The 12,039-nt window shown below is 36.6% G+C and overlaps 1 protein-coding gene across 1 annotated transcript in view; it reads left to right on the plus strand.

Moving 5' to 3' along the window:
• Positions 1–11,819, plus strand: part of NCAM2 (neural cell adhesion molecule 2) — a 279,151-nt gene extending 267,332 nt beyond the window's left edge. Inside the window, exons 16-18 of the mRNA XM_062622125.1 lie at positions 1,414–1,618; positions 5,749–5,868; positions 11,574–11,819. Of these exons, the coding sequence (XP_062478109.1) occupies positions 1,414–1,618; positions 5,749–5,868; positions 11,574–11,685 (437 nt within the window). The 3' untranslated portion in view covers positions 11,686–11,819. The remainder of the gene's footprint in view (positions 1–1,413; positions 1,619–5,748; positions 5,869–11,573) is intronic.
• Positions 11,820–12,039: the final 220 nt, after the last annotated feature.

The raw sequence follows: 12,039 nt of genomic DNA on the forward strand, positions 1-12,039 counted from the left end.
TTCTATCGTGTAGGCTAACAACACGTGTATTTCTGTTAGTATGTACTGATTTAGAAGTCCTCAGGAATTTTTTTTTTAAATTATATTTGAAAGGGTAAATAGACATTTTCTTAAAAGTTATTTAAGAATAAATATGAAATCTTAAATTATGTTCTTAATCTGAAAATAGTCCCCAGTGTATCAGGGAGGCAGAAGAATAAGAAGAGAGAGATGACAGTAGGGGGCCAATTAAAACAGTTAATGTATTGCATTATACTATGGTTTGGTGTTTGTTATAATATTATTCAAGTAATCTCCTGTCAAAAAAATCTTGCTCCTGTTCTAGCAAAAGGTATAGGTACAGCTGCAAATGGAAATGCACCACTGCACTGCTGACTCATGCGTCAATCAAGGCATAGTAACACTAAGTGAGCAATCAGCGTGCACAAAAACCAGTTCCATTCCTCTGAGGAGTTTGCTCAGAACATAGCATCACACAAGGCAATTGTCTCTAGCCAATTTCTAAGCAAGACTGAGACCTTGAATTGGATGTGTGGATGAACTTTAATGAGTCTTTTTTTTTGCCCAGTTTATTGATAAGATACAAGTTCTCTCCTATATAAGGGTCATCTGAGTTCACAAACACAGTAGTTCTGCGAATGACACTATTCAAAACAGTCTGTAGCATTACTCTCTGTTATGGAAATGTCAGTGCATCAAAACGAAGTATTTTTTTCTGAGATTAGTAATGAACTAAAATTAGCTAGACATCAGCTTTCATAATAAAAATACAGCAAACAAGATCAGGTGGGGAATATGTCCATTTTGAAGTGTATGAATGTATTTTCAAGGTACAAGACTGTACAAAATGAGGTCTTAACCCTATAATCATTTCATAATACCCATAGTTTTCCTCATATTAATTTATTTCAGACTGCAACTGTTGGCAGATTAAATAGCTTTAATTATCTTCTTTTAAGACTTTTGAATTTTATTTTAATTCAGAAAATGACCTTTACAAGAATAAACACTGTTTTGGCATGCTCTTAACCCTTTCATAGTTCTACTTAGCAACCCTGATAATTCGATTTGAAAAGTAAAAAACGACAGCTTATATCAACTTATATCAAATGTTGAGCATTTGAAATGTTTTTCTTAGGCTGCATGCTGATAATTTCAGTCTTGGAATGTTAAGATGTGACCATATTGGAATTTTGGCAATGGGAAAATATTATGTAGAATTTTTTCTTTTTTGTGTGATTTTTTTTTAAGTTGTATACATCCTTAATCTTCAAGACTGTTTATTTCCATTAATTTCTGAATGGTTCTTTTCTAAATATCCTTTAGCTTCTTGGCCAACACCTTAAAAGCTTCATGAGATGCTGTTGTTTTGGTTGAATTTTATTAATAAATTTTAATTTTCTTTCCTTCAAGACACTCTTTTTAATGGTCTTGGACTTGGTGCTGTCATTGGCCTGGGAGTGGCAGCCCTTTTGTTAATCCTGGTTGTGACTGATGTTACCTGCTTCTTTGTACGACAATGTGGATTGCTAATGTGCATCACCAGGAGGATCTGTGGGAAAAAAAGTGGTTCAAATGGAAAAAGCAAAGAACTGGAAGAAGGAAAGGCCGCTTACTTGTGAGTATTAATCACATATTTTGGAAACTTCGTTAAAAGAAACTTGGCTGTCCAATTTATATTAACTTCATGGCCATTTTGTGGCATGGCAAAGGGAATTATTAAAACGTTTCTATTACTTTGGAAAGTATTCCTCTGAAATGTATAGCATTGTTTGTGGTCAAATGTTGCCTTAAAAGAAAAACAGGCACAAAACGTCATTTAAAATACCTCGCTTTAAGATGGCATTTTTGTGCAGCTTCACACAAAGGAAATCGATTGCAATTCAGTAAGTTATAGGCAAATCTTTGGTCCATGAGGAACAGATCATTGTAACTCCATTTGTACAAATCCATCTTTGAGCTGCTAATACCCGAAACCTCAGCATATGGTTGTGGCAGTGCCAGTAAATCTGGGAGTGAAGGACATAGTGTTATAGAAGATCCGTGAAGTTTTTCTTCTCAGATGGAAAATCTTGTTTCTTGCCCATAGACTTTAAGAATAAAAAGTATTGTTGATTTTTAAAAACAGGAGTGCTGAGTTGGATGTGGGTGAAACAGTCAGGACCGTTATTGTTCTTCATAGCAACAGTCAATGACTGTTAAACATAAGTGGGGATTAAACAGTCCTGATCCTCACAAACACCCATGTAGTGGCTAATTCATCAAACAAATGTGAATAAACTGATCATTTATGTGCAAATATGTTCCCTTAAATGATAAGAGTGGATAATGAGATCTCTGGCAAAACAAATCAAGTACTGATTGCATAAAGTAATTATACTTTAAAGACCCAGAATTTACAGGGTTTTCCAAAGGTAAGCAGAAAGAGGTTTACTTACAGTCTCTCTTTTTTTTTTAACTTAAGAAACGCTTAATTTCCTCATTATGTTCATCTCATAGATTTCTTATGCATACACTGTAATATTTGTGAGAATTATATCTTTGTGTGGTTTAAATAACATTTACTGGTCCAATTCCTGTGTGCTGTAGCTCCTGGGAGATCAGATTTTGCAGCCCTCATTATTTATAGCTGTATCAAGCTTTGTTGTTGTGTCTTTTCTGGTTTTAGTTCTGACTATTGGGATTCAGGAGACTATGTCTTTCCTAGGTAATCATTTCTTAGTTGGGTTCTCAAGTCTTTGGAAACAGCTCCATGGAACAAAACCAGATCAAATAATGCTTCTGAAGTTATGTCATAAAATAGATGTTCCCTAATTCTCCACAGCTTACAGTAAGAGAAGAAAGTATTTTTTCTGTGGCATGAAACTAGCATGTCCAGGTCAATAGAATCAAGATGTGAAGCTTCTGACTCTGACTTGGCTGTTCTTTCCTGTTGAGCACAGCACTTCAGTTTATGTTTTAATTTTCCATTCAAGAAGTGACCAAGTACAAATTGGTGTATATAACCTCCTGAATGGGAAGAACTTATGGAGCTAAAGTTGCAAATGTCATTTAACAATAGTTTATACCTTGCTCTCTCCTTTCATACCCAAATGACATTCCATGCTCTCCCAGAAAAGCATTAAGCCTGGTCACTTAACATTAATTCCTCCATGACACTTATTTTGCAAGAACAACTACCATATTTAATTAGATTTCTTTCCTTGTTGGGATGATCTTCAGTCAATCTGTCTTAGAATTTGGTACTGTTCTTATTTCAGCCTTTAGTCTGCATAAATAAACTGTGAGGCTGATTCAAGACAGGCTTGAAGAGTCAGAATTTTAATTTACTTCATGCAAACTGCTGTTCCCTAAAAGACACTGACATTTCCACGTTTTAAATATGTCAGTTTGCATTCTGAATTTTTGAGTGGGTTTATGGGAGAGTTGTATGTTACATTTTGATTGTAGGATATATAGAGAGTTAGTAATTATGTTCCATATGTAATGAATGGAGATGGTACAATGCATGTAACCTACAGACACCTGGAACGAAAACTACATCATGCATTTCCTACAGATCACTTTCCCTTCTGTGGAATTTTTAGGTGTTTTGCAGTGCTTCAGTCCTATATGAATGCTGTTTGCAAATGATGTCTTTTTTAAGTTTTGGTCATGCAATAATCTATGTTCATCTGTAAAACTGTAGACGTACAAACAAACAAAGTTGAACTTCTTATTCCCTCCACCAGTCCTATGCAATCCGTAATCTTTTGACAGATGTGAGGTAACCATGACAGTTCTGTGTCTCATCAACAGAAATTAGCATTGTAACCATTTGTGTATCTTAAAGTAGAATTTCACTTGCAGAAGTGAAGAAGCAGATGCAGGGTTGGATTGTTGGTTTGATTTTTTTTTTTTAAATAACCAGAATCTTTTAGACTTCTTGCCTACATATTTATTTGTGCCAGACTTTTTTTAACCTACAAAGACTTTCCTTGAGGATATCTTCCAGAAGACAGTAGAGTTTTCAAGGTACTTTCTGAGAAGTTGGATTATTAGAGTTGTAACAACCTGTTTAACAGAGAGATATGAATTGAGGTTTTAGTTCTTTCCTATGGCACATAGCAGTCTGACTTCTTCTAGAACATCACAGGTCCAGGTAATAGTCTGTTAAATATAAAAGTAATTATTCATCTGTAACTCAGTTACCCTGTATTTCCAGACTGTGGCTGATGAAGTTCCAGGATACAATTCCTGATCTGATGACAGGAAAAGGGGGGAAATATTTACATGGAAAGAGGTTTTTATTTGGAAATATCAAATATATCTTGGGTATCCTTTCATCTACCTTTTAAGATTAAAATTATATGCAAGTTAGTTAGTACTAATATTATTAATACTTCTGTAGCACTGAGAAGCTATTTCCATATCATAGCCATATTACTGAGAGCAGAGAAGGACCTGGGGATACTGGTGAATGAAAAGGTGGACATGATGCAGCAGCGTGCGCTCGCAACCCAGTAAGCTGTCAATGTCCTGGGCTGCATCAAAAGGAAGGACGACCTACAAGGTTGAAGGAGGTTGTTCTCCTGCTCAGCTCTGTTCTTGAGAGAGCCCACCTGCAGTACTGCGTTCAGCTCTGAGGCCCCCAACACAAGGGGGACGTGGGCCTGTTAAATCAAGTCTGGAGGAGGGATGTGAACATGATGAGAGGGCTGGAGCACCTCTCCTATGAAGACAGGCTGAGGGAGCTGGGATTGCTCAGCTTGAAGAAGAGAAAGCTCCAGGAAGAACTTACAGCAGCTTCCCAGTACCTAAAGGAGGCTTGTAAGAAAGATGGAGCAAACTTTTTATCAGGGTCTGTTGAGATGAGACAAGGGGTGATGGTTTTAAAGTGAAAGAAAAAAGATTTGCATTGAACATAAGGAAAAACTTTTTAACAACAAGGGTGGTGAAACACTGGAACAGGTTGCCCAGAGGAGTGATCGGTGCCCCATCCCTGGAAATCAGGTTGGATAGAGCTCTGAACAACCTGATCTAGTTGAAGATGTCCCTGCTCATTGCAGTCCTAGGTTGGACTAGATGACCTTTAAAAGTCCCTTCCAACCCAATTCTATGATTATCAAGAAAAGCATAATGGCAGTACTGCTCCATCTTCCAACTCATTGTCCAATTAGCACAAAAGTTATTCTTTCACTTACATGTGAAAGACTAGCATTTGTTCCTAAAGTGGGGGAAATATGACGTAGAAACAAAGAGTTTCTTCTACTAGTGCAAGCAGAAGGGGCTAGATTCTTATCACACAAGGGCTCTTTATGCTGTTTTAGCAGCTGGGATTATCACAGTCTCAGGATATTAGAGTTCTGCCGTGTGTACACTAACATAAAGGCTCTTTATACTGCCTAAAAAGTTCGAGCATAACTAGGCATCAAGTCCTGTATTTATTATGCTAGGTTAGCAAAGTTTACATCTATTGCCATGAAGAGGCCATCATCTGATTATTTAGTCATAAACAAAATGCTCTTTTGAGATGCTAATCCATGATGTTTGTGGAGTTAGGCAAGTAACCATAGATACAGGCTGCTTTGAAGACTTCAAGGAATTTGGAACAGGCTGTTAAATGTGTCTCAGTGGTGTTAGTCACTGATAATTAGTTCTGCCTTTTCTTCGCCGACTTTTGAGAGAAAGGATCTTGGTAATTATTTATATGCAATGTATGTGGTTAATATGATGATATAAGACTAAGACTCTTTTAATAATTTTTAGGAAGGATGGATCAAAAGAGCCAATAGTGGAAATGAGAACAGAGGATGAAAGAATTACCAACCATGAAGATGGGAGTCCTGTAAATGAGCCAAATGAGACAACTCCCCTCACAGAACCAGAGTAAGTAGCCTGACATTCCCTGGAGTTTCACACAAGATCATTCTGGCTACAAGAGTGGACTGGGCTTCACACTTTCTGAAAGGGAGATAAACAGCATCACCAGAATGGTGTGCTGCAGCAGTGTACAGCTGTACAACCACATCTGGGCATTATCCAGCCTTTGGACGACAACACCATGATAGCAGCAATTCTGCAGAGTATCATTACACTACGACCTCTTTGGAGGTTAGCAAGTATCCAGCTCTCCTGACCCTGCAGTGGTGGCTGAGTACCAAGATTTTTTTAGTCAGGTGCAGCTGATCTTTATCACATTCCAGCAGTTATTAACCCCTCCACAGGAATAATATCCTGATTCTCAGAAATAGCCTTAGATTGAGACACACACACATCCCTACACACCCCCTTTAAGTAGAGCACAGTGATTCCATGCTCCAGAAACCCAGCATCTTATGGGGTGGACCATTCGTGCTTTCATTCATGTAACTGGGAGCTTAGCTCAGTATTTAAATCCATGTGGTGTAACTGGATTAATAGTGGTGAAGGGCAGCCACTTTGCTTGTTTTCCTCATGCCCTCTTCCTACCCCTGAAAGCTGTTCTCAGCACAGAAACAACAGCAGCAGTTCTTGCCAAGGCTCACAGGCTCTGGCTGCCTCTTGAGTCACAAGGACCAGCCTTGGGCTGGGAGATCCCAAGTGCTGGTGGTCAGGTCATCTCTTCTGTTTTGCTGCTGCAGCTCCTGGAACAAATTAAACTGGGTAGAGTACCTGGTGTTTGTACCTGAATAACACTTCTCAAAACCTCTGTGGAGGATAAAGTAGCATTTGTGATAGGGTACAAGCAAGCTGGTATTTTCCTAAGCTTACTATTGCAATGAGAGCTTCTGATATGCTTTTTTTTTTTTCCTCTGAAAATTCAGTTGGAAGAGAAACTAGTATTTCAACAAAGGCATTGACAATTTCATTCTTTCTATAGAGTTCCCACCTAGTGGTATTAAAGGACATTAATTGATTGCTAAAGAGTTTCATTTCTGAGCCTCAAAAGTCAATTGATTTGAAATTAAAGAAAGCTTCTAGTTTCTTTGAGCCCAAAGCTTTTCATGTGTTGTGAAAATCTCCTGCCTCATGAAAACTTAAAGGTGTCATGGCTACAAAGACACTTCTGTAGTAATATAGAATCACAAAGTCATAGAATGATTTGGGTTGGCAGGGACCTTAAAAATCATCTAGTTCCAACCCCTCTGCCATGGGCAGGGACACCTTCCACTAGACCAGGTTGCTCCAAGCCCCATCCAATCTGGCCTTGAACACTGCCAGGGATGGGGCAGCCACAACTTCTCTGGGCAACCTGTGCCGGTGCCTCACCACCCTCATAGTGAAGAATTTCTTCTTAATATCTAATCAAAATCTTCTGTCTTCCAGTTTAAAACCATTTGCCCTTGTCCTGTCACTACATGATCTTGTAAAAAGTCCTCTAGATTTCTTGTAGGCCCCCTTTAGGTACAGAATGGCTGCTATACAATGTCCCCTGAGCTTTCTCTTTTCCAGGCTGAACAACCCCATCTCTCTCAGCCTGTCAAAAAAATAATATTAAAAAATCACCTGTTGGTTATTTGGTAAAATCACAGTTGTTATTTGAAAGGAGAAGATGTTCTTACAAGTCTATTTCTGAAATGACAAGAAAATTGCTTTTCTTAACATTGTCTAGAACTCCACAGAGCCTTTAATAAGAAGAAAGTCTGTGTTATTGTCAGTGACATTTTTAGTAAACGGGGTTGGAAGTTGTGTTAAAATAACAGTGCAATAAGCTATATACTTCCTTAAAGAACCTGTACTTGAAGACTTTAAAGTTGTGTTAATTGAACAATTATGGAATTTGTTGAATGACTAGTGATATGTTTGCTCTTCATATTAGAACTTATAATGAGGGGCACTTTAGAGAACCCACAGTTATCTGAGGAGTCAGGGGAATGTAGTAGTAAACATTGTAAAAGTCCAGCAGGACTCGGATATGTTAGTGGGTAAGGTGCCAGGGCCACATTTTTTTGTACTTCAGGACAATCTGGAGAACCAAATCTTGCAAATACAAGAGAGATGCATCTAGCAAGGGACATGATAGCAGGAAAAATCCAGTTCAATTCTTCCTACTTGTTCCAGTCATTAGAACAGCTGACATGAGCGAACTATGAGTATGTTAAAATCAAAACTCTTATCAAACTCCTGGGGGAGGGGGAAAGAATCAGTCACTGGGTGGCACAAAAAATAATTAAAGCATAGGAACAACTGATAAGGAGTTTAATAGGTATTATGTCCTTGGGAGAATAGGTCTACTAAGAGATATTAATAATGATGAGTTTCCTTTTGGTAAATTCTTGTCCAACAACCAGTGGCAAAAGGCAGCAGTCCAAGGTACAGCTGTACAGAAGCCAGCTAAAGATTCGGGACAGAGTCACTTAGGAAACCAAAGATAAATAGAGCATCATGCAGCCAAGACATATGAAGGAACACTGGTACTAAAGGAACATGGAAAGACCTTCTGCTTATTCACAGGTCATAACTGAAAAAACAGAGAAGCAATATAAAGTACGGGTGAGATGCTACTAAAGGAAAGGAGGATGCAATAGGGTGGAAGTCCCTCAGTAGGAAGAACAAGTAGGATTTGTTAACAAAACACATTGTGAGTAACAGGTACTATCAGCTGGAAGCTGAAACCTAGGCATATCATGGGCAGAGCAAGGATGACCAGCAGGAATCTTGAATGGAAGAGCTTAGCTTGCAGGAAGGAAGACTTTCAAGGACATTCCAGACAGGCAATGTACATACATGGTAGGATTCATTCTGAGTAATTATAGCTGTTTTAAAGGTATATGAGGTAAGCCTTCAGTTTAAATTGGATTAAATATTTTGAATAATTAGTTGAATTATTTTGAATAATACCAAATTATACTTAGAACTTTAAATACAATTTAATCATTTGTGGGAAATAATTAATAAAGGGATTACTTCATCTTACAATAATATTTTCATTATATTGGTCAGCATGTTATTCAGCAGTCTATGTTTTATCTTAACTGAGGTGATTCATTTCAAAGCCAGGTTTGGAATCCATGCATGACAGATGAGCACTTTCACCTGCAAGTCAAGAAGGTTTAATAATGCTGGCAGGAAATCATTTTGAGCTGTGCATTTCATATTACATTTCTGTGATATGATTAAAATACCATGTGAAATGTGGTACTAATTGCATCGCTAATTAATGTAAAAGTTCTGACATTATTGTGTTTTTAGTGTTAGTTGAGTTTTTCTTAGTGTTAATGAAGCTGGGTGAATTCCAGTATGAAAAGGGCTGGGAGCCATTCTCCTGTAAAATAGGAAAGTATAAATACTCTAGTTAAAGTTTTGTATGGGTAATATCAGCATTTCATTTAGGCCACTTGCAGCACTGAGCGAAGTCAATATTATTAATGACTGACAACAGCCAACATCTGATTAAAGCAAAAGAACCTTTTAAAGTTCTCTAGTATCTTTTTTTTTTTTCAAAAAAGGCTTTCATTAGAAAATACTTTAAGATTTGAAGGGATTAGTCTGCCTAGCTGAAAAACATCAAATTAATTTCACTAGCTGTAGCTAAAGAAAACTTAGGTATAGGAAAATCGGTGTAATTAAAACATTTAAATTTCATTTAGTTAATTAAAAGAAGAAAATGATTGAATCTGCACTAAAGATTAAATATGAATTAACATTTGAAACAAGAGGAAAATTCCAAACCCAAAAATTCTGTCATAGTCAGAAGGATAATGCTGAACAACAACTAAACTGATAACTTCACCTGATATCCAAAAAAGCCTACAAGTTTTTAAAGACAATCAGGTTAAGGAATGGTGGATGGACTTTTTGATGAGGAAAACTTGCAAAACATTTGATTTGTCTGTAGTTTGGTTGTTTTGTTGCTGACTGAAAGCAAGGCTAATTTTATCACACTGCATGAACATGGATTTCAGTAATACCTAGTATCCTTCAGCAGGGTTCTAACAAATCTTCGTATTTCAATTAATTTGAAAATAGTTGTAACATGCTCTTAATTCACTTCTCCAAAACAGAATATTCTGTCAATTGGCCAGTTTTCACTTTGACTAAATATTTCTTCCCTTTCAGCAACATTTTTTGAGAAATTACTTTGCCTTTATATAAAACTAGATTAAATTCAGTCTTTCTTTAAATACTGGTGGAAGTGCTAACAAAGGTGCCTGCTTACCTAAAATGCTTCTCATGAGCCATGCTTCCTCTGCCTCAATGTTTTATCATCTTTTAAACATAGACTAGTGTTGGTTCTGCTGTTTCCATTCTTTCAGGCATTGTGTTGTGGGCTGAAATCTGTTTCCTTTGGGTGTGCCACGTGAAACAGGCAATTACTAGAGATCTTTGTCTGTGTTCAAAGCCAGACGGCTGATATATATCCCACATACTTTACTGTAATAGAGCAAGTTAGTTTTCTCTTTTATTTCTCTGAGATACAGGTTGTGCTCACTGTTTAACCTCTAGACAAACAGCAGTTCGTTTCATACAGTGTAAGTTTCATAAGACTGGGAATTTGAGTATTGCAGTATTTTATTTGTTGTTATTAAACACTGTTATTAGAAGACATTCCTAAGGGGTTCCTTAGACAGGTTTTGAACAGTATATTGCCTTTGGGACATAGAAGCAATCACAGTGGAAGTTTACTGAAACATTTACCAGTTATAATGGATAAAAAAGGCATATGCATACTATTCCCTAGTTAAAAACAGAAAGCCAATGCAAACTGAAATCACAATTAACAGCAGTTATGCCCAGGAGACATTATTACAGGAGCATCTGAGTAAACCATACATATCTTGACAGCTTCTGTTTTTTTTGTTTTTTGTTTTTTGGGGTTTTTTTATGTTTTTTGACAGCTAACTACTGGCAGCAGGGAATCAATGATTTTCCAGATCCTTTTGAATGAAATCAGTGCTTGTCTTTCCTGTAAAGCAAGGGTGGAGACACTGTTGCCACTGGAATTAAGGATCATAAAGCTCCTCTGAGTTTTCTCTAAGTTAGTCTTAAAACAGCTATAAGTTATTAATGCAGCTGGATAATGTGATATAGCAAAAAAAAATGTTAGAATTTTCTAAGTAATAAAATAACTTCCATTACCTCATTGTGCTATAAAAAGTTCTTTCCTTTACCAGTGTCTTGGCATAATCTCCAATGATAGATTTCCTATTTCATATAAAATTGAATTATATATTATAATATATATATATAAAATATAATAAATTATATTTGGATACAGACATAAAAAAGGGTATAATCTAGATTCATCAAAAGGCTTGCCTTTAAGTGTTTCACAGTATGCTAAGGAACTCATACCTCTATACTGTCTTGGGTCAATTTATTTGCATTCTATTGCTTCTTTTGTCTTACTGCAGAAACTGCATTTTGAGCAGCAGCAGTGTTTTTGTCATGTGCCATTTAGGTTTTTCTGGCTTTATAGAAATGGGGAGAGTTAATATGAATTTCTTCAAAAGCAAATAACCTCATAATATAAATAATTATACATTATTGTCAATAAATTATGTAAATTATGTTTTTAGAAACACTGTGAACTGTATAAGCAATATGTACGCTATAAATTCCAGTTTACGCATTATTTATGTGTTACCATGATTCCTCTCTTCTTCCGATAGGAAGCTGCCCCTAAAGGAGGAGAATGGGAAAGAAGCTTTAAATGCAGAAAACATAGAAATCAAAGTTGCTAATGACATCATCCAGTCAAAAGAAGATGATAGCAAAGCATAATAAGATAAACGACAGCTGTCTGGATAATGCATTTGGATTGAAGTAACCCCGTGACCAAAATTTTACAGCTGACCTTAATTTCTTGGGAAACTTAAGCTTGGAATAGTTAGTACATGTGTACATATGATGAAACAGTTTCTGTCTACAGTTCCTTTCTATTTTTTGGTTAATGGTTTTAGTATGTAGTTTTGCTGACACCAAGTCCCATGGTATAAATTTGAAAAATATGCAGAATAAGGACTGTAATTTATTATATGATAAAGTTTGTCTATTTAGAAGAACAGTTATAAAGCACCCCTAATCACAAACAACATACGAGATCTCTCCAGATCTTACAGTACAAGCTACATACAT

Source organism: Pezoporus occidentalis, unplaced genomic scaffold (genome assembly GCF_034315485.1).
Source record: "Pezoporus occidentalis ecotype Australia unplaced genomic scaffold, CSIRO_AGI_Poc_V1 ctg24, whole genome shotgun sequence".
NCBI classification, from domain to species: domain Eukaryota; kingdom Metazoa; phylum Chordata; class Aves; order Psittaciformes; family Psittacidae; genus Pezoporus; species Pezoporus occidentalis.